The sequence below is a fragment of the Chelonoidis abingdonii genome, chromosome 2 (assembly GCF_003597395.2).
Source record: "Chelonoidis abingdonii isolate Lonesome George chromosome 2, CheloAbing_2.0, whole genome shotgun sequence".
NCBI classification, from domain to species: Eukaryota; Metazoa; Chordata; order Testudines; family Testudinidae; genus Chelonoidis; species Chelonoidis abingdonii.
Window position 1 is genome coordinate 218574166 of NC_133770.1, and position 23863 is coordinate 218598028.

Consider the following 23863-nt stretch of genomic DNA (forward strand, 5'->3'; position numbering starts at 1 on the left):
CGCCGATCCCGGGGGCTCCCTGACCCCGGGAGGGGGAGGGCCCTGGGCTGCCCGGCTGCTGGGGTGGCTTGCTGACCCGGGGGACACCTTGGGCTGCCGGCTGCAGGCAGCTGCTGCCGCCGGCAGCTCAGCCCCTCCAGCAGCAGCGGCTGCAACCATTTAAAAATTTTTTGGGGGCGCCACTTTTTGGCGCCCCAGGCAACTGCCTAGTTCGCCTAAATGGTTGCACCGGCCCTGACTGATCCCCTTTTAGCAAATGGAGATCCTGGAACTTTGACTTCCAAACACTCTTCTGATAATATTCAAATGTGAATTAAAATTGTTAATGAAGATTTGGTACTCTCTTTTCCTGATCTTTATAAATGTGACAAGTCATTTCAAGAGTACTAGCAAGAGAAAGAGAGCAGCCAAATTAGCATATAACCAGGCGTTCTTTGACCCAAACTTGTTTTCAGAAGGTATACAAGATGTATCCCCGCTCCTTCTGTCCTATCTTCTCCAACAATAAGAGTTCTACTGACCCTTCAGACAGTGTACAAGAAGTAGAAGACAATGAAATACTCCGATAACTAATTTTATCTGAAGTTTAATATTTATGGGAGGCTGGATTGACCAGCAGCTGGACACAGGTACAGTATGTAGCTGCATTCTGTAGCTTATTCTTCTATTTCCACCTTCTTATGCCAGCTCTTTCTTGCTGACGGCCACAAGGAGAAGAGAACACAAGCTCCATTTTCATTCTTCTATTCACTGGCTGTTTTGGGTGCTAAACAGGAATGCAAGCTGCTCATTTCTCTCCTTTCCTCCCTTAAAATATCAAGAACATCAATTCTGAAACACTCTTGATCTCCACCAAACTACGAAGAAAGAGTCAAATGGTTGCCCCGATTGTCTAAGTTTAAACTAACAAGTCAGATGCTCTGTTATGATAGCTCTTACAAGTGGCATGAAATGCTACTCATGTGAGTTATACACAAGTTGTTTTTTGCTCTCTGTTTATACTTTCTCTGGTACCCTGCAACCCATAGTGAAGAGCAAGGAATGCAATGAGCCCAGCTACAGAACACATTTGGCTCAGTACTGCTACAGCCCCTGAATCCAAGTCCTCTTCATGAATATGGTACCTGCAGCTCTGTTTGGAAGAAGAACTTCTGCGGACACTGTGTGCAGTCGTAGATCTTGTCTTCTTGTCCATGGGCTGAGAAAATATGCTGCTGCAATTTGTTTGCTTGAACAAACACTGAAATGTTAAAACAACAGTGAGCTTTTCATTATTTAATTTCATAAGTGGAAAGTCATTTGTAAACATTTCACCATTAATGCATAGTAATTCCAAGAAGTAGAATTAAGCTGGTACACTGTAATTTCACATTATATTGTTGCACTAATGGACGCAACCAACCCTATTCATCTACACAGTGAGGTCCCTTTTTTTAAAAAAAGCATTGTTCTAAATGTCTGGTAAAGAGACACCCCCCAAAACAATCAATATAGTTCAAATATAAAGATTTAGAGACGCTATTTTCTCTTATAAATTATTTTAAAATGACCTGAAAGTCACCAAGCATACTATCTTGAAAATGAACAGACATGAAACTTATTTCCTAGCAACCAACAGGTCTCGAAAGCATAGGTTCCAAAGCCCCGCTTACAGTATTTGCCTAAAGTTAAAGCTAACAAACAGTTCTGTATTTAAATGTGTTAATGCTAAAAATTATATCCCACAGCTGCAGTGTGGCAATGTCTATGAATGTGAAACAGAACTGCAGGTAAATTCTCTTTGGATACTTTAAGATCAACTCTACCTACATACTGAATGCAAGGGTTTCAATAATATAAACATGTTCAATTTTAATGACTACAAAACAAGGCCCTAAGACTGTGTAACAGCTTACCTAGGAGACACACTATTAATAATTAAATTGTATATGCCAGAGGCAGTGTTTGGGTTGGCAGCACTGACTTCTGATGGATGCCTGGTGCACTGTGACCTAAAAAAGTTTGCATCTACAATATTAATCTGTATAGGCAGGAAAAGGATTTATTAAAGATGCTGGCATTTGACTTTGACTCCACTCCTAATCAAAAATTATTCTAATTTCAAGCCAACAAAAAATATTAGAATATTGTTCTTGTGGGTCATACATTTTAATCACTTTTCTCATTACCTTATAAAAAACTGCTCAGATTCCATTTTCCATATAAAATGTATATTGGTGATTTTTAAGTTCTTGTTAATATTCTAGCAAGACATACTGAAATAATTTAATAGCGCATTGCTAAAAAACCACCACTGTTTACGATTAATGCTTTGTGTCTATTTACCCCATCAGCAAAAAGGAAAAAAAGATTTCACACAGATCGGAATCGACTTAGCTCCATACTCCTTAACACATTTTCCAAGGCTAGTGGCTCAAACATTAAGAGATTATTTTTTATCAGGGATCTCGCTCACGTGGAGAATCACCAGCGGAGACCCTTTACAGATGCTAGTTTGTATATTGCATAAAACACCCCCCAAAACTTCTTGTTAAACTCTTGGAATCTTTAGACACAATATTAGAGTACAAGAAAATCAACTCCTTACATGTGTGTGTACCCAAAGACAAGGAAAAAACTCTCAGACAATCAATAATAAAACCAAAAGACAAAGAACTGCCTCACTGAAAGAATTATTGAACGCAGATGCCTAATAGGCAAACTGTTGAAGGCAGAACTATACACAGACTCAGACAGGACTATGGCAAGCTGTGCAGTGAAAATGAACTATATATTTTTAAATTTTATAATTCAACAGAAATATGTAACCTGAACAAAGTGAGGTAATAATCAGTGCCAGGCACTCTATCTGCAAGAATAAAAACTCAACTTTAATTTTCTTTTGTAGGGTGTACTTAAGGTTTATTGGGAGGGGAGCTGCCAAACAAAGAGGGAGAAAATGAAGGTATTAAGGAGTCTATTTGCCTATCAAAACACAGGCTTAACTCCCATTAATGGTGAACAGAAACCTTGAATGGCTTGCAAAATTAGCTTGCTACTGAAAGAATACCCTAAGTGTGTTTTGTCATGTTTTGCTATAGATCTGATACAGTCTCAAATTTTCATTTTATAAAGCAAATTATGCACTTATGATACATATTAACACTTCTGATTTAGGGCAGTGTTTCCCAAACTTGGGATGCCACTTGTGTAGGGAAAGCCCCTGAGGGGCCGGGCCGGTTTGTTTACCTGCCGTGTCCGCAGGTCCAGCCAACTGTGGCTCCCAGTGGCTGTGGTTTGCTGCTCCAGGCCAATGGGAACTACTGGAAACGGCAGCCAGTACGTCCCTCGGCCCGCGCCGCTTCTAGCAGCTCCTATTGGCCTGGAGCAGCGAACCTTGGCCAGTGGAAGCCACAATCGGCTGGACCTGCGGACACAGCAGGTAAACAAACCTGCCCAGCCCGCCAGGGGCTTCCCCTACACAAGCGGTGTCCCAAGTTTGGGAAACACTGATTTAGGGTATAATTTTAGAAAACAGTCTGATAAAAAAGAAAAAAAGGCCTATTGCCCTTTAAAAAAAGTCTGTGTGCATCCTTTGAATGAGTTCTCATTTTCAAGAACAATCGGGGGTAAGTTTAATCCACCATTTTTCTGTCCCTCATTATAGGTCAAATCTTATACTCCTTAGTCCTTCTAGCCCAAGTCACCCTCTCAGCTGGGTTTATACCAATGCGTATCTATTGACCTGAGAGGAATTAAACCACATTTAGACCCATGTAACTGAGAGCAGAACTTGGCCCTGTGTAAGGAGAGCAAAATTTCCCCAAAAGCAAATTATGAAGGTTCTCCTTTTCTAGTGCCAAAAGCTAAATCAAACTGGAGCATTACTTTTGGTCCAAAGGAGAACACTGCAGCATGCTCTTGGGGCCAAAGTCAGCACTCCTTACCCAAGTTCTGCTCTCATTTACCACATTTTCTATAACTGGACAGTATATCTTGATGGCATTTTTCTCCTTGGCAAGTTCAGAACATAACAGTGATGAAACCAAGGTGTATGAATGTACCAATCAGTTTTGCAATTCTGATAATACAAAGTTCTGATAAATAACTTTGAAATACAATTCACGTAGATGCGTGCCTGACCTTCCATCAAGCCTGATTTTTTAAACAGTTTCTAAATCGATATTACTAATGAGCACAAATCTAATATTGCGTCCCAAAACTGACCTAAAGTTGTAACATGACATAAATACTAAGGGCCATATAAATGAAAGTTCTGTATGCATAGGCTTAGAGCATGACAGGGAATGTACTGATCCCATCCGCCTACCTGTAAAGCAGACTGGACATTTGAAGGTGCCCCCCATTCCTTCAAAGCTGTGTTCTATCAGGTGGCACTGAAGTTTGGCAGGCGAGTCAAATGTTTGATTGCAGAGTTTACATTCATGGTTCAATCCTTCATCTGGTGGAGAAATCAAAAAGAAGATGAAATTCATCATGGCTATTACAAAGTGCCAAGTCCAATATGATCTATGGACTGAACAGTTTTTTTGTTTATCTAGTCCTGATAAACCAGATGCCCCTAAAATCTATGGCTTCTGAAATATTCTTCATATGCAAGGTTTAGGAGCATACAAAGCATACAAAGCCAAAGATTTGGTACATATAATTGTCATTGGATAGAAATGCAGATGTATTAGATTTCACTAAGAAACTAGCTCTGGGACAGGGAACATACATCCCTAACAAACCCACCCAATCACTAATGAATATATTTCCAAAGGAGTGCACAAGGAATTAAGTGTTTGGCTTCTATCAGCAAAGATGAGAATTGTGTGCTTAAATGATCCTTCTGCCACTCTCAGTGGTATTCCCCCCAGCCAGCATGACAATGCATAGGCTTCAACCACAAACCAGTTTTTTATAACCTACATAACGTCCTACTCCAGTTTTCCCTTCTCACTCCAGCTCCTAGTTTCTCTCACAGACAGCTACCAAACTCATACCAATTTTTCTAGGCTCTCAACACCCTTTTGGATAATTATAGATTTTTTTCCTTTACTCATTATTTTTCCTAGAGGCTCAGAAGCCGCTCACTGTTCCCTGACATAGGCTTTCCGGGCGATATCACATGGCCGTAAAACCTTCCCTACTGCCACCTACAGGTTCCCCATGCTTTCTTCCACTCTCTTCCACAGGAATCACTCCCAGCGTTAGGCAGCAAATGGCTCTCCTACTTAGAAACAGTTGCTAAGTAAGATGCGGCTTCCAGCCCTATTGCAGAGGGGTCAATTCCCATAGCACAGCTTAGAAAAGGTCCTTCTGTATGCCACGGTGTGTTACACAAATAACATTGATCTAGCAGGTAAATACAATATTTGATTACTAAAAATCAAACAATAACACACAGCTTGGCAACCAACTAATCTCTACAACATTTCTTAGGTGAAAAAATGATTTAGGAAAGCCATCTCTCTATCCCAAATATATAAATGTCAAACTGTCTACCTTCTGCTTAAAACAACACTGACTAGAGTGATTAGTAAGCATAATGACCAACATGCCAGACTGATAACTGCTGTCAATAGTGAATAGAACTTACATAACACACACAAGCTTTTTTGTTTGTTTAATTATATTAGAAAATTCTTCCAATTAATTTAAAGAAAACATGTAATGGAACCTGTAAACTGAATGGTGTCACACAGTCAGTCTCTCAACCTATCCCTTAATAACTAACTAGAATTGAAATCATTTCAGTTGTATGCCTGGTATTTTTGTTAGGCAGAATTACTCTGAGGGCTACATTCAGCCTTGGTATAAGCAAGCGCCAGGGTAAGAATTTGGGGTGGGCGGGGGGAAGAGGGAGGAAGGCAATAAAGCGTAACTAAGCTACTCAGGACATTCTAAATTTTAAAATTTCATAAGAGGAAAAGTCCATTGTGTATTTGGGGCTGTAGCAAATTCTTCATGAATATAATTATCTAAACGGTTTATGAATTCTTCATATTGAGAAGATTCATATTGAGAAGGTGTAGAGCAAAACCTACAAAGCCGTAAGGATTACACTTTATCTTAGGAGTTCTCTCAATTAAGTAATCAGCATTAATAATATAGGCATGCACATAACTTTGCTTTTCCAACAGGATAAAACCATGTTTTTAACTTAGTGGTGAATATAGAAACTTTTGGTCCTATTTTGGCTCTTTAAAATTATTGCTTATATGCTTCTCTTTCCCCTTCTCCATTTTTGTCAGTCATAATGCAGCAGGATAGAGATTCACAGGGATAGCCAGGCACACACCAACAAGCAGAGTTTTAGCTTTTCCCACAGCAATTTGTTTTTGTTCTTTACAAAGTCCTTTACCAAAACACTACTAGGTTTTCCTATCTAACTTCACTCACTGAAACAGTGATCATAGTGTATTGAAATGGTTCATCTATCTTGGGAGACTATATAGGCTAGGGTCAGAAGATCAAAACTTGCTTGTGCACAAAGTTCACGTATCTATCTAACTTCACCGTGATCTGTGCTCTGCTGGATGCCTGGTATTCTATCCAAAATTGATCTAGAAGCCTAGTGCATAGATGGGAAGCGTGGAAGGAGAGGGCAATCTGAGCTGTGACATCTTTTATAAATCAGTATATATAAATTAATAAATATTGAACCCAAAACATCTTCCATCCTCAGTGGGGATGCTCAGTTTTAGTGGATACTCAAGAAGCTGCCTAGGTTTTTCATCCTTCTGCAAACACTGCCAACTCTCTTTAGATTCTGGAACTGCTGTTCAAAGATAAGCCCTGCTCCATCTAATCACAAGGGTGGGCAAGAAGCCAGAAAACATCTATTTGGAGGAGGAGAAAAAGGGTTTAAAGGCAGCAGCATGCACAGAACTCAGCCACCAAGAGCACTGGAGAGGATTTCTCCATGGCAGCCCAATGGCTACCATGATGAAGGACAGCTGTGTAAACACAGCAGGATAGGGCCTGAAACAGTAGCCAAAGTACTGGACACCCTGCCCGATACAAGACAATTAAGAGGTATGGTCATAACATGTGATGCACGTTTTACAAGGTACTCTCCCACAAACAGGCAGGCTCCAGCAGTGGGTGATGCCGAAGAATGTATTCTCAGCAGCCTCTCACAAAGCTGGTGCTTCTCTTTCTGAAGATCCTGAACTGGCATTCTCCACTCCTCCCCCACTAGGAAATAGGTATTGTCATATTAGATCTGACCAAATATCCACCTACCCAGTATCCTTTCTCTAACACTGGCCAGTACAGGTATTTCAGAGAAAATCCCAATAATGGACAATTATGCAATAATAAGCCTATGGGAGAAGTTTCTTTGTCAACCTGTCCATACTGATGTACAGACTCACAGCAAGTGGGACAAAGGGAGCTCATCCCTGGCTCTTTCATCCATCAAGGTGAAAATAATCAATGCCGAGCCTTGAAACACAGAGTTAGCATTGGCAAATTAATAGTGCTAGTCATTCTATACCACTAGCACCCTGAAGGGAAATTTCTCAAAACATCCCAAGGGGATATGGATTCCTGAACTGAGATACTGCAGTATAGCGGAATTCATACAGGAATGGGATATGGAATTTTCCTTGCATGGTCCACAATAATTATCTTAATTAAACATGCCAAAACATGAATTCTGATTTGAAGAATACCTAATTTTAGCTAACACAATGTTTTTACTTGTTCAAGAAGAAGTTGGTCCCTGTTAAAAATATGACTGTTATATTTCCAGTATCCCTGAGATTTTTTGGTCACAAACATTAAAATTACTTAGCCTGCTTTATATTGCAAATTTCATTTTCCTAAAGGCTTATAAAAAGGGATTAAAAAGTTCACTTCACCCACTCACCTCTGGCAATGGGTAACTTCCCCAGGCAAGAACCATCAATGTCTGCAGAATCTAAGCTTTCTGTTAAAAAATAAATATGCCTAGCCCTTACAGTTATGAAGATCACATTTAAAGCACGAACAAATTTGTTTTCTTTCTACATCTGTAGCTTTGGGATTTTCTTTACATGGGACAATTTTTTCACTCCAATATTGACATAAAACTCACCATGTGCTCCACTTCTGGAATAAATGGGAAATTTCTACTTATTAAATTTAAGAATGTGAGAGGGCATAACTTAAACGTAAGAGGAAGGAACATAGTTAGCACATAGCACTGGATTAGGAGTCATGAGTTCTGGGGTTTCCCAGCTCTGCTACTGACTTATTGTGTGACCTTGGGCAAATCAGTTATTCTGTTTCAGATTATCCATCGATAAAACAGGTATAGTAGTTTTTACCTAACTCTCAAGGTTGTTATGAGGTTACTTAATTAGTGACTAATTATGGCTTTTAATAAGACTACCATGACAGAAGAGGGGCTCTGCATCAATGCTAGATCCTACAGGCATTTTGGCACAGTGACTGCTAAGACACACAGAAGACCTCTGGAAACACCAAGGAGAACACATCAAGGTGATTTCTGCCTTTCAAAGGTGCAGTGCGTGTGTGTCTGAGTGCGGACACCGTCCCCTCCCTACATTTCTACTGGTTTTGGTGTGACAGCTAGTGCAGAGGACGGCTAGGTCATTGCTCTGCCCTGCTCTGTTTCCTATGGAGAATTCAGTAGTGTCGCTAGTGCTGTATCTCCCTCTGGTATACAAGAACAGGCTGGGGTTGTGGACACTCCTTGTGGAGGTATAAGGCAGGGAAAAAGGAGTTGGAAAGATTTCTTGAGTCTTCTTACATACTTGTGCATGGCCAGCCACAATCTGACTCTTATTTAGCAGGCAATTTGCTAAGGCACTACAACAGTGCACAAAGTATTACATCATTAATAAATAAAGGCCAGTGAAATGCCACATTTTCAGTTTACATTTGGGATAAATCTGAAATGCAATGGAGTGTCAGAATACAGTCCAAGAGGCCTTCTTCCCCACACGAGAGAGCTGCTATTCTTCGAGTAAGAGCAGGGGGAAAAAAGTGCTGAACAGCTTTAAAAAATTCAATCAAAATAATCTTCTGCTCTTTAGAAAGGTGGCGGCTGACAGTAATTGGAAAATACTGTCTGACTCATTTATTAAAGTGAGATTCAGAGTCAATTGATTTAATAACCATTAGAATATTCTATTAAGGGCATAATAGGTTGGCACAGCCCTATTTTTTATTAAGAGTTATAGGTAAGAAATAAGCAATGCTATGGAATTCTAGACAACCACTATATGGATTAAATTTAGAATACTGCTTGCAACACAGGTATTAAAGCACCAACTATCAAGAGGAGGAATAGGAAAGTACATTACAGTGCAAATGAGTTAGTTGAACAATGAGACAGAAATTAACCTATAATATAAAACCAACACTTTTCCAAATCAAACAGAAAACCGTACCTTGCAGTCTCTGGTGTTGCACATTGCAAAACAAGTCAGTATGTCCTTCATGTTATAGATCTGATAACTCCATAAGGGAGTTAACAACAAAGTGCCCACTGTACATCAAAAAACTGAGATTTAAAAATGCACCTACATGGTTAAGGTGTGAGGTAAGACATGGTTAAAGCCTAACAACATCAATGAGGATGGTTTACCCAATGCTGGAAGATAATTTAATTTGACGCATGCAGAATCTCTGGCTAAGTAAATTATCTCCATTTATAATCTTTACTCAGATGATACATAAATGTAAACATGAATACATTCCAAATAAAAGTGTGTAATATTCATATAAATATTTAATATTTACACAAATATTAAATGTTTCAATGGATGTAGGCAGATTGTAATTGAGGTGCAGCCCGTTACCTTAACCAGCTAACTTGATAACCAGCTATAAAAACAAACAACAAAATCCATCTTGAAGGTGAACATAGCCTGCAGCTTTGAATGTGAGTGTATCTGCTAAAAATTCTCTCTCTTACCATTCAATAGCTACATCTACTAATTTGATACTTTTATTCCAGAGATAAAGTTGTAACTTTCTGGTTGTTCAGACCCCCATCAAAGTTCTGAACTCCAACACAGAACTTGTTATTTCACTGAAGACAGTGACATTTCAATATAAACTTTAAACAAGGGAAGCAGCCTGTATGTGTCCCAAGTTTATGCTTCTTTCTTGTCAATAAAAACAAAAATCTAGTGTGGCTACAAGCAAATTGTTCGGTGGTTGACTCACATGCAGTTGTTAAATTGGTAACCACTGGGGGCCCTCTTATATTGTCCAATCAACACTACAGCCATCACTGAAAACCAGTTTGTATCAGTTTATAAGTAGGACCCTCTTTCATTCACCTTCCAGGCTGTCCAGAAGGGTCCTTCTGTCTCTTACATTGACAATCCATCAGCTAAGGTCCAAAGATATAAACTCCTCCTGGTAAAGCTCCTAATCAGAATAGGAGTAAACTCTGCCCTCTGCATAAAACACAGGAACCAAATCGCGTGAAGTTCCTGTAACTTTCCAGCTCAAAAGTGTGTACAGCTAACAGTGTGTTTTCTTTTTTAACCAAGCAAACTATGCCCTAAACCTTCTCCTTCACTTTGCTTCTCCTCTTCCCTGAGTTAATTTCACAGCACACATTTATAAGCCAGGGGTCTAAGGAGTAACAAAGAAATGGAACAGATGACAAAGCTAACCCCTTGGCTACAACAGCTTGCACTAAAAACCAGAGTAGAAAAAATAAGCAGTACTGCATTGTAATTTGCAATGCATATGTTGACCCAATTGTTTCTGAGTTTACATATTTGTGTCACTGGTGCTTCTTTTTTAATGACAATGTGCAGAGTTCACAACTGCTACACAAATACAAACGTCTTAATTTTGTTACAAATAATTTCATTGCTATTTCAAACCCAGTTAGTAACTGTAATTCTTAAGTCTCTGCTATAAAAAAAGAACTTCTAGTGTTTGAATATCAGGTAGGCCTTTTCTCCACCTGGTTAAAGAGGACACAATTACTCTATAAAAACTTGATGCTAAACTGCACATTGCCTGACGAGTTCTAGCATCATGTTTATCATTTCTCCCTGATTGAAACAGAGCTTCTGTCATTTTTAATTTCTCAAACATTATCACGCCACCCGCCCCAAGATAAAAACCACAATCCACCAAGGTGTTAATTCTGAAAAGCACAGGAGTAAAGTGACAAAGAAATAGATGTACTAAAGCCAAAGGATACAGCTGGAATTTGCTGAAAGGAAATGTTTACAGCACTGAAAGAACTACCACTGAAAAAAGTCTAATAAAAAGTCTAAATGAAGTCCCATCCCGTTCTGCTAGGCTAGGAGCATAGGGTCTGAGTGGGCAACAGAATTACAATCAGGAGTGTCCTGTCATATTCAGGAAAGTTGACCACTTTGCTCACATTGGGGTGGGGGTGAGGGGTGGGGAGCAGGGGGGGAGAAAGGACTTCATGCCCTCCTCACTCCTTTCTTCACCCTAATATAATAGTGCCATGCATTAACATCACTGAAGTTAGGGCGGTGTCAGCGCTGGCATTTATTCTCAATCCAATTCTAAATAAGTCTGTGACTCAATCATAAAAAGTTTGCTCAGCATGGAAACCTGGCATGCCTGGTTCCATCTTGGGTGACATTTCCTCCTCCTTTTTCAAATTAAAAAAAGGACATTTAGGGCAAGATTGTGCCTACCTGTGAGTAGGTACACGGAACGGAGTTAGGGCAAAGCTGTAAGGAGCCTTTCCCATCTTATGCCCATGCTTAGCAGCCATGCAAAATCCTAGTCTTGTCATCCATAAGTCACACAGGCAATTTAGCCTTCCCAAATGGGGCAAAGAAAGGCCGGGCAAGGCCTGGCTATGTCTCTTCCCCCTCCTATGTATGTTGGCCATTGGAACTGTACCAGTACTGGAGAGGAGAGAACATGTGCATTGGACCCTGTGAAATGGTGATGCTGGGACACGCAGGCTTCAGCTCCAATAGTGCTCCCAGAGGCATTGTGCACTATGGCCTATTTTATGACTAAGGAACACTGCAGCTTTTTGTAGAATATTGCTAATGCCCCTTTGAGGAACAGCCACCAGGAGAAGGGTGCTGATTGATGGAGCAACAAGCACTAGAATCCACCTCTCAATTAAAGCAAAAAGTTCATCTCTCCAGGGCCAGATTTTGAAATGAACTCTGCTTAAGGGAAAGCCAGTCTGCTGCATCTCTCACTCCACTGTATTTCTGTCTGAAGCAAGGGATGCATTGCACTTCACCAACTGTTCACTTTTTTTGCTTGGTTACACTCACTTTGGCTGCATGTAAGTGAATTCTTCTTACTACAAGTGCCTTTAGCACTGTACATTGATTAAACCCCAAAATGCCTAACCAGTCAGGTTGGTTAAAATAAAAAAGGATTAATTCCATATCTAATAGTCCTAACTTCTTAATAACTGTCATATTTTCATCTCAAATAAGAGAGATTTCCATGTAGCAAATGCCCTTTTCAGGCATCTGGCTACTAGGAGAGAGTTCAAGAATTCAGCAACTAAGCTGGTCACCATGTTATGGGACACAATTTGTTACTTCTTGCCTGTAACTGCACCAGAAAAAGGTATTCAGTTCTGTTTTTTTTTTTTAAATCTGCGTTGCATCACATAGCATGTACACATCACAAGGTTACACAACGTCATTGCTATGCAGCCTCCTGTGACATGGCATATTCTGCAAATACTTTTCAAAATGTTTTCTTCTTGCTATTAGAAGAAATTAAAAGCACCATTAAGAAAAAGCTGGAGTTTATGAGTTATTTGTAGCAGTATGAATCATTCAAACGTACTTCCATCTTAATACTACCTCTTCAAAATGCTCTATGAGCATAAACCAAAGACTTAAAGAGACTGATCTGGCAAATGCCTGCACATCTGAGTAACTCACTCAGATGAGCAGTCCTCCTGGCTTACGTGAACCTGTTCATGTGAGTAGATAACTCAGAAATTTGTGAGGTCAGGCCTTTTTAACTGAGGCATGTTAAGTGACCGATCCTTCTTCCATTGAAGACAATGGAAAATCTCTCACTAAATTTAGCTGGAGAAGGATCAAGCCCTAGATAATTTGTACAAGGCCACAACACAATCAGTTTCAGCCAAGAGTAGAATTTTGCAATTCCTTGTTCTCAATCCTGTGCTGAGGCCATGTTTCTCCCTGAAAAGAAAGTTTCTTGTACCAACCTTTTTTTAGTAAAATAAAATTATAATTCAAACTGTTCAGAGACTGGCTGGACAAAAAATTTATTAACAATTTAATCAAACCATGGGGAAAAAAATAATAAAAATGTCACATTTGTATTCAGAAGAATTAAAAACAGAGTAATATAAGTCAAAAACTTTTGGGTTTTAGTATTGTGCATTCATTTTAAATGTGATTTTTTTTTCTTGCTGTGTTGGATGTAATTTTTTGTTGTTGTTGTTCATGCTTTCTGCTTGGAGAGGTAGCTTTCTCTGTTGTTTGATGTTAAATACCTACTAGTAATGCCCACCCGTCTGGGACTTCTGGAACTGGTGGAAGTACAGGTATATCTACCTTCGAGTACTGCACAAAAAAAACACAAATTGGTAAAATTGAAAGAGGATATCTCATGCAGCATAAACTAAATGCAACTTGTTGTAAAGTTAGGTCTACAAGGAAAACATCTTCTAGCACTGAGACAGTCGAATAGTCAATATTAATTCCACATAGCAGTGGACCAGCAGCATGAGCTATGTACCGTACACAACTCTCATCAGGTATTTTTTGTTCTGAGTGTATAGCAAGGTCAGAGCCTTCCTTTTCTGGCACAAAGCCACTAGTTGTCTGAAGGAGAAAATCTCTAAATGCTGAAAAGCCGTTTATCCAAGATGCAAAGAATGACCAGCTTCCTCTTAGAGAGAGAGAGAGAGAGAGAGAGAGAGAAATAGACTAGAACAGGACTTCTTTGCATTTCTGAATATTATGGATACTTAGAATGAAAAGTATTACACTTCCTTCTATTTAATTATATGAAAAGCCAGGCACTGTTGACAATTTTTTTTCAAAGCTGAATGCAGTATGAGAACTATTGTTTACTGACTTCTTGTTACACATGTAGAGGACCTTTTGAAGAAGTGAAAAGCAGTAGCTGGAATATTGATTTAGAACTTCTGCTCAATTAGGGATGTGCCAACCTTCTGCCCTCTCCACTACCCTGACCCCTCCAAAAATAGCAGAAAAAAAGTGTGGAATGGGCACTTGAGGCCCTCAGAGCTGTGCTTAATTTAAACTGGAATGGGGCTTTTAAACTAGACACTTTTCTCCCAGCCCAATTGAACCAGTTTGAAGAATTTTTCTTGTTCAGAATATTATTAAAGTATTTAGTTTCACTTAATGAGGTGTAACCTTTGTATTTTTTGAGTCTAATTTGCTATTTTTCTGTTTAGGAAAATATGAGAAAGCTCAATTTCAGCTTCATTTAACTTTCACATATTTCTGTATTTGATCCCATTATATAGTAATGTAGGCAGCTTTAGGCTCCCCTGACAAAAAGGGCTAGAGTCTGTTCTCACTTACTCTGCTGTAATTCTGATGTTACTCTATTGGTTACATGGATTTACACTGGTGAGCAGAACTGTCCCCAAACAAACTGAAGAGTTCCCTGTATTGAAGAGTTTCCCAGTGTCTCACACTGTGTTGTGATCTTTGTAAATTTATGGCTTCAGGCTGGCCGTTATTTAAATACATATTTATTAAGGACCCAAACTATAGCCCCTCTCTAGAGCCCGCCAAGAAGCGGAGTTTAGAAATACCTAGTAAGCTCTAAAAAGTCAGAAAAACAGAGAGGGGACTGGAGGGGACAAAAAGCATAGAAGAGGAGGAACACAAAAGACTGCAGAGAGGAAAAGGCAGGTAAAGGTTAGGGAAGGGGGAGGAAATATGTAGACAAGAGGAGGCATGGAAAAGGTAAGTGGAAAAAACAAGGAGCCACTATAAAGGGGTGGGGTGCGGTAGAAGGAAAGTCAATAGAGAAGAAGGAGGAGGAAAATGGGGCCACAGGGAGGAAGAGTAGATGTGACAAGAAAAGCTCAAGGATGAGAAGAGGTGGAGAAGGAAGAAAAGAAGAGAAGTGGGGACAGGGCAGAGAAGCCCTGGGGGTTGGGGGGGAAGGGAAGGGAAGATGCACAAGAAAACCTTGATTTGATCCACATTCAAGTTTTATTGGAGAAACGCTCAAAAGCATTCATCTCCAGACAGAACTCTGGCAATTTACTGCAGCTCCAATGGCAATAGTGATAAATGCATTTTTTTTTTTACAGCCAAATGGCTCAAGCAGCCGACAACGTTACCGCTACATAATTAATAACAATAAGCAATTAAAGAGAACAGCAGGTTACAACTATAAGGCATCAAAATATATTAGCAAAGGACAAAAATACATCACAGTTATGAGAAAAATAAATGTACAGTCTTTGAGGCCAATGTACATTCTCTCTTATGGGTAAAACTTGTAGAGCCAGAGAAAAATGTAGCCTGGCATTAAACTACTATGAGGTGATTAACATCACGCCAAAACCAAATAACACTTCTAATGCTCTGAGGAAATTTGAAACGTGATATGAGAAACAGCAAGAGAGAGTTTGCTGACCACTATATGGCATCAAACTTTTACTGCGAAATACTCTAATAAATAACTTACAAGACTGCATTTGTTGGCTCAAATATTTTCAAAAAGGTCCACCGAGTTTTTCTTTTTCTTGTTAATTTAAATAAGGAGAAGGGGTGAAAAACCAGCAAAGAGGAATCAAAACCGCTTGTGGGGTAAAAGACATGGGGCTTTTATTCAGGGTGGAACCATGCCCCTTTCCCTCTCTGCACTGGCATTCAGGGACATCTTCCAGACATACGGCCATCTCACTGAAAAATATTACCCACCCGCCTCCCTTTTCAGATGCTGCTGCCATCGCAGCTCCTTGCGGCCCCCTATTAATGCTATGCAATCATCTAGCAGGTGATGCTCATAGAGCCATGCAGTTAGCTTATGCTCCCACCCTCACGAGGCCAAACACTAGATGGCTGGAGTGGAAGTGCCAGAGCTGCTCCCAAACTTGAGAATTCTGCATGGCACCACAATGCTTTTGTTTGGCCTGCAAACCACTTTTCAGGTAATAGCCTAAAGCATTGGTGTACAGGAACTAAATTCCACCTTCTCCTGCACAAGAGGGTGAAGACATTGTTTGGAAACCTCTTCTTCCCCATGCAAGCGGCAGGACACGGTCTCTCCACAGCAATAACGAGTAGTACTAGGAAGGACAGACAGCTAATTCATTGGCCCATGCACCACATTCCCCAGTGGGCAGCTAACTCCCCAGCCAGCTAGTGAGTATGCTGTACTCAGCAGCAAGTGCTAACTGGCAGCAGGTAGGATTGTACTTTGCTTCTGATCAGGAGAGCAGCAAAGTGCACTGCACAGCACTTCTTGTCTTGCCATGAGAAATCATTCCCCAGTTGCCAGAAGTCCTTTTGCAGAGGACACAGTGGGCAGCATCTGTGCTCTCCATAGCAGCCTTGGCCAAATTAGGATTTAGCTTTCTTTTAAACTAGGCAGTTGGCATTCATTAGCAATGGTGGGGGGAAGAATCAGATAAACTATATCAAATGCCATTAATCCACTGCACAACTACTGTGATTCAGCACTCCAGAAGTTGGAGGCTGGAATCAATACATAGTCATATAGTCATAACAAGGGGCTGGGGAGAAATGGGTGCTTCTCCACTCTCTCTTGTACACTGGGGGAAAAATGGAGATCCTCGCTACAAAACCCTATACTGCCCCATAGTAGTCTGACAGACTATTCATAGTAGTCAGATACACACATGAAAATGCACATTATAGTATTGCCAACGCCAAACACTCAAAAATCATGAGTCGGGCAACCAAAATCATGAGATTGGCTTAAAAATCATAAGATTAAAGAACAATAAATCATGTTGAATTCTTTGCCTTGTGGATTTGGCATTTTTAAGTCTCAGATTTTCCAGCATTTCTCTGTAACCGTAAGGACTAGAAATTTGTCCCCCCACCTCTTTTTTTTTTTTCCTAAATGAAAGCTGAGATTTTCATGTATTCATATGACTCCAGGGACTAGGCTTTAAGCAAAACACTACATATCATGAGACTCATGATAAAACCGTGAGTTGGAAACACTGTGAAACCTTGTTTAGCTGAATGAAATGGGGGACACAAAATTAATTCAGATAAATGAGGTTTTGGATAAGCAGGGGACTAGTTAGTGGTGTTTAATACACGTCATGGGACATGACCTCATTACAGATAAGGTACGTTAGCCTCTGTGTGTGTGTTGCATAGTAGATGTGCCATTGTCACAACAAATGAAAGCAAAACTGTTCTAGTCCCTGATCACTTATTTTTGTGTTTCCATATGCACCCTACATGAGCCTAAAGTATAATTAACACTGCTGAGAAGAAGCAACAACAGTGGATGAGTCTCACTACAACAGTACTCCCATCATAACAGAAACACAAATGTACTAGTTATTGTAACAGTGTTACGGTAAGTACACCTTTGCACCAAATCATCAAAACTTAGTGGATGGAAAGGGGAAATGATGGATTCTTGATAGATTTTAGTCAGCGAGAAATAATGCTGCTGAAGTATAAGTATAAGATAGTGCAGAGAGACAAGTGAGGATTTGTACTAATTTAATCAAGAATCAGAAACCAACAATTAAATATAGTCATCCTTCTTACATAGCAATTCCTTATGTTCCCATCTGCAAAGAACCAAAACACAGTAAAACCAAACCAAACAAAAATATCCTGATAAAATATTTCTAAGGCGATAATGCAGAATTATAAAAATGTTTTGGGCACAATACATTTTTAATTTCTTTACTTTATGACAAATTTGTTTAAGACCTGCACAAGTTCATTCAAGCTACTATTTAAAAAAATTAAATACTGTATACTCTGGCTATATAACAAAGATCGGTTCCATAGCATTTTATTTTTATCAAGAAATAAAATCTCATAATGTCAAAAAAAAAAAGATATTTAGCAATATATATATTTAACTACTGTGATCTTTTTCTCTCTGAAAGCCTTAGGGCCATCAGCTACAAATCCCTGACTATGTTTAAAACCACTTAAGACTCTCCATCAGAAAACCTGAAAGTCTGCAAGTTTATGTACTTTGTGACAGTGCAAGTTGTGTTATGCTTACTTGTCAGTCTCTCTACAACAAAGGGGGGAAAACAGGTACCCTAAATGTAAAGTATCTAGAACTCATCTCCAAACCTCTTTACTTGTCTCCTTCACCTCATACAAGCCACAGCTTTTAGTTTGTTAAACCTAGAGGCGAGCAGAGGGCTTTAACACAAAGCATGTTTGAACAACAGAAGTGAGATCAAGGAGGAGGACTGAAAAACGGGGGCATTTCAGAAATAAAAACAAAACAGAAGATGGCAAAGAGAGTAAGAGGCCAACATCATTTTCTACCCTACTTATTAATTAAACCTGTCAGAATCCGCAGTCTTTATCTAGGGTGACCAGATAAAGTGTGAAAAATCAGGATGGGGGTGGGGGTAATAAAAAGACCCCCAAATCAGGACTGTCCCTATAAAATTGGGACAGCTGGTCACCCTAGCTTTGTCTAATGCTTCTATGAAGAAAAGAGTTAGTTCTATATGATACTGATGTTAACCCTGTAATATTTTTATAAATAAAAAAGAAAAGGTTTTGTTGCTGCAATTACGTTATGTGAAGGAGGAGAAAATGAAGTGCCAAACCTTAAAATAAAAGGAAAGTACTACAGTAGAGCCTCAGAGTTCCGAACTGACCAGTCAAACACACACCTCATTTGGAAACAGAAGTACACCATCAGCAGCAGCAGCGCAAAAAACAAAAAAGCAAATACAATACAGTACTGTGTTAAAGGTAAATTACTAAAAAAATAAAGGGAAAGTAGCATTTTTCTTCTGCATTGTAAAGTTTCAGAACTGTATTAAGTCAATGTTCAGCTGTAAACTTTTGAAAGAGCAACCATAATGTTTTGCAAAAACAACGAGGAGTCTGGTGGCAGCTTAAAGACTAACAGATTAATTTGGGCGTAAGCTTTCGTGGGTAAAAAACCCACTTCTTCTGATGCAGATATCTGAAGAAGTGGATTTTTTGCCCACGAAAGCTTATGCCCAAATAAATCTGTTAGTCTTTAAGGTGCCACCAGACTCCTCGTTGTTTTTGTGGATACACACTAATATGGCTATCCCTCTCATAATGTTTTGCTCAGAGTTATAAACACTTTCATTCTTGAGGAGTTTGTAACTCTGAAGTTGTATTGTATGGAAGAAAAATGTACTGGCCCCAGCACTTCAACTAACCAGGAAAAGGCAGCATTCAGTGCCAACATGTAACAGACCACAAACACCTTTCAGAGAGACAAAGAGACAGAACACCAGAGATCTGGACTGGGTATCTCCCCACAAACACCGGTCTTCTCCCAGTCATTAAATATACACAATTGAACAAGAGTCACATGTACACATGAAAGAAAAAAGTCTGAGAGTGAGCTATAGCAGCCAGAATCTGTCTATGCACCCTACAACACCAGTTTGCTAGAAAAATAAGGAAACTATACTGAACCTCTGACTTAAAATTGGTAAAAGCTAGGGCTGTCGATTAATCGCAGTTAACTCATACGATTAAAAAAAATAATTGTGATTAATCGCACTTTTAAACAATAGACTACCAATTGAAATTTATTAAATATTTTAGAATGCTTTTCTACATTTTCAAAATATATTGATTTCTATTACAACACAGAATACAAAGTGTACAGTGCTCACTTTATATTATTTTTATTACAAATATTTACACTGTAAAAATGATAAACAAAGAAATAGTATTTTTCAATTCACCTCATACAAGTACTGTAGTGCAATTTCTATTGTGAAAGTGTAACTTACAAATGTAGATTTTTTTGTTACATAACTGCACTCAACAACAAAACAATGCAAAACTTTTAGGGCCTAGAAGTCCACTCAGTCCTACTTCTTGTTCAGCCAATCACTAAGACAAACAAGTTTGTTTACATTTACAGGATACTGCTGCCTATTTCTTATTTACAATGTCACCTGAAAGTGAGAACAGGCATTCGCAGGGCACATTTGTAGACGGTGTTGCAAGGTATTTACATGCCAGATATGCTAAGCATTCGTATGCCCCTTCATGCTTCAGCCACAATTCCGGGAAGACAAGCTTCCATGCTGATGATGTTTGTTAAAACATGTGTTAATTAAATTTGTGACTGAAGTCCTTGGGGGAGAATTGTATGTCCCCTGCATTCTGTTATAGCAGTCTCGGATGATGACCCAGCACATGTTGTTTGATTTACGAACACTGTCACTGAAGATTTGACAAAATGCAAAGAAGGTACCAATGTGAGATTTCTAAAAACAGCTACAGCACTCAACCCAAGCTTTAAGAATCTGAAGTGCCGTCCAGACTCTGAGAGGGAAGAGGTGTGGAGCATGCTTTCAGAAGTCTTAAAAGAGCAACACTCGGATGCGGAAACTACAGAACCCGAAGCACCAAAAAAGAAAACCAAATCTTCTGCTGGTGGCATCTGACTCAGATTATGAAAATGAACATACAGTGGTCTGCTCCCGTTTAGATTGTTATCGAGCAGAACTCATCATCAGCATGGAAGCATATCCTCTGGAATGGTGGACGAAGCATGAAGGGACATATGAATCTTCAGTGCATCTGACTCAAATATCTTGTAATGCAGGTTACAACAATACCATGCGAATGCCTGTTCTCAACTTCAAGTGAGATTGTAAACGAGAAGCGGGCAGCATTATCTCCTGCAAATGTAACCAAACTTGTTTGTCTGAGAGATTGGCTGAAGTAGGACCGAGTGGACTTGTAGGCTCTAAAGTTTTACATTGTTCTACTTTTAAATGCAGTTTTTTTGGTACATAATTCGACATTTGTAAGTTCAACTTTCATGATAAAGAGATTTCACTATAGTACTTATATTAGGTGAATTGAAAATACTGTTTTTGTTTTTTACAGTGCAAATATTTGCAACAAAAATAAATATAAAGCGAGCACTGTACACTTTGCATTCTGTGTTGTAATTGAAATCAATATATTTGAAAATGTAGAAGACATCCCAAAATATTTAAATAAATGGTATTCTATTATTAACAGTGCGATTAATCACGATTAATTTTTTTATTCGCTTAACAGCCCCAGTAAAAGCATGAAAATTATAAGTTAAAGTTATCATTCTGTCTGTTGCTCATTGTGAAGGTAAGAGATTACATCATATACAGTATGTTACCCCAGATCACACGCTGTTCTTTGCCCACATCAACACTTCCATGCAGCAGGGCAAGTCAAGTAGCTGCAGAGTAAACTTTTATCTTTATTTTCATGAAAAGTTCGTAAAGGGACCCAGTTGCACTATCAAGATTTGCAAAGACCCCTTCCTCAGAACAAAATTAATCAGTGCTACAAGATAATGTAATATAATTACAACTGCGTGTGTGTCTGGTGCATATTAAACGTGGAGCCAAGCTGATAGCTGACGATCTTGGCCTTCATGTTATGTAACTTGCAGTACACACTTTAGGAAATCAATGTTTAAAAATATACAGTATGAGCGAGATTTTCAAAGATACAAAAGGCAGTTAGGTGCCTAACTCCCACTGATTTTCAGTGGGAATTAGATGCTTAATTGCCTTTTGTGCCTTTGAAAATCTCCCCCAATCTTGTTTAGTTGCCTGGAGTTTAGAATAAAACAATGCTTCTTTCTTACCCCCCCCCCCAAGTCTCCTTACTGCTTTCCCCCAAATATAAATAAAAAACTAGATCTGCTCCACTACATTTGCTTGCATTAATTGATGTTAAAAAAGTCTGTTAAAAATAAAGCCCAGCAGTGACATTTTTCCTTGCTAAAGCACGGTAGCAGCACATTACACACATTACAAAAAGGTCCCCTGGTAGGCTTGTGAAGTTCCACTCTGGCAGTAAAAGCATCTACTATATGCTTGCTGGTTTATTTATTTATTTATTTATTTATTTTTAAACAGAATGGGTCACAAAAGCAGGTAAAACTCACCTGCTCCGTGTTTGGGCTTTAATACCGAATGGAGGAACCGGATGCATACCGTATGTTTTTAGGATTATCTTTACGACTGGTAAATGAGATAGTCAAGCCACAGTTAACACAGTCCCAGTTTGGCGTTTTCAATGTGGTTTAATCCACATTGTCTTTATTTACTGCAAGTATTGGATTGATTTGGGGTTTTTGACAGGTTCCAGAAAATAACCATGATCAAGGCTCCCACTTGTACAACAATTTAATTGTTAGCCTGTTAAACTCCTAAAACAAACTATTTACTGAAACAACTAGTAAGCAACTAATCTAACTCTGGGTTACTAAAAGCTATGCTCTAAAAATTATTTAGGGGAAGTTCTATGGCCTGTGTGTTATTTTGGTCAGACCAGACAATCACATTGATCCCTTCTGGCCTTGGAATCCACGAAGATATACATCCTTCCTCCAATGAATCACCAGCTCACCTGGTACAAAGGATTCTGGGAGAACATTTGAAAAAAAAAGGACAAGGTCACAACTAACAAAAGATAACTCAAGGAAGGTGAGTTCGGAAGCTGAACAGGGATTGAAAGAGGTGACGAACTGGGACTGTTCTTAATGTGGTCTTTGAATGCTGAGTGGGGAGTATTGGACTGGGAGGACGGTCTGCATTGGGGGATGGGAGACTGGCCTTGAGGGAAGATACCTGAGCATGTAACATGTGAACCCAGGAGGGGGTTAGAAGCCAGGTGACACCTCTGCCTGGCAAGCTGAACAAAGGCTGGGGGAGGAGACTCTGGAAGGGGAGAGAGAGTTTTCAGGAGGTCACTGGGGAATGGAGGGAAGCCCAAACGGGGCTCTGATTCCCCAGTGAGATTGTGGTGCCCCTGCAACCCCAAGATGGACCTAATTGGGGAGGATCCTGTTGTCCGTGCCTGCAAGACCTGTCTTGGACTGTGTTCCTGTCATCTAAATAAACCTTCTGCATTAGTGGCTGGCTGAGAATCGTGGTGAATTGCAGGAAGTCGGGCATGCAGGGCCTTGTGTCCCCCACACTCTGTGACAGAAGGGTTGCAAAGATGGGTATGGCCAATGGAACATGAATAGAAACAAAAGTCTCAATCCCTGCAATGTACTGAGCACTCTCAAGATATACAAAGCTTCCTCTTTCTTCAAATACTCTCCATGAGCAACAGCATCATGGGTGCTCAGAACTCTGATGGTGTTTTTAGCACCTGCAGGCTTGGGCCCTGTTGATTGTGCTTACTTTGCCATGTCCTAAGTCCTCATGAGGGGCAGAGTTATTAAGACCTTTGAAGGTGATTACCAGAGGCTTAAATTTCATGCGTTTTAGTGGATGAGGAGTCATTGGAGGAGTAACATGATCAAATTGATGCATAGGACAATGAGTTCTGCGGCTGCATCTTGTTTTCACTGAAGGGGGGGCAACATGAGTATTTGTGAGGCTAAAGAGGAAGACGTTGCTGTAGTTAAGGCAGGATATAATATGGACCTGGATATGAGATCTGGTTTTGGACACGGAAAGAAATGGAGACATCCTGGAGATAGTCAGGAGGAAAAAGCATCAGGAACTGGACATAGCTCGGATGTGTGGGTTAACGGAGAGAAGAGTCAAAAACAACAGAGAAGGAATATTGACAGCCCAGCACCAATCTACTAGTTGTTATTATTTATTTCTGGTAGTGACAATGATATGCTAGGCCATTTCTAAACAGGTAAGACGACACGATCCCTGCTTTGAGGAGCTCACAACCAAAAGATAAAGAGACTAGTGAAC

At 39.6% G+C, this 23863-nt stretch overlaps 1 protein-coding gene across 12 annotated transcripts in view; it reads right to left on the bottom strand.

Annotated features, from left to right (window-relative positions):
- ZNF521 (zinc finger protein 521) overlaps positions 1-23863 on the bottom strand; it is a 285223-nt gene that overhangs the window by 38032 nt on the left and 223328 nt on the right. For 6 of the 12 annotated variants that reach the window (XM_032799036.2, XM_032799035.2, XM_032799032.2 and 3 more), the window contains 3 exons: positions 13458-13523; positions 4310-4441; positions 1125-1240 (listed from right to left, as the gene is read on the bottom strand). The exons of 1 other annotated variant lie outside the window; for it this stretch is intronic. In XM_032799036.2, the coding sequence (XP_032654927.1) occupies positions 1125-1240; positions 4310-4441; positions 13458-13523 (314 nt within the window). The remainder of the gene's footprint in view (positions 1-1124; positions 1241-4309; positions 4442-13457; positions 13524-23863) is intronic. 5 more of the 12 variants (XM_075062981.1, XM_075062975.1, XM_075062977.1 and 2 more) reach the window with 2 other exon arrangements.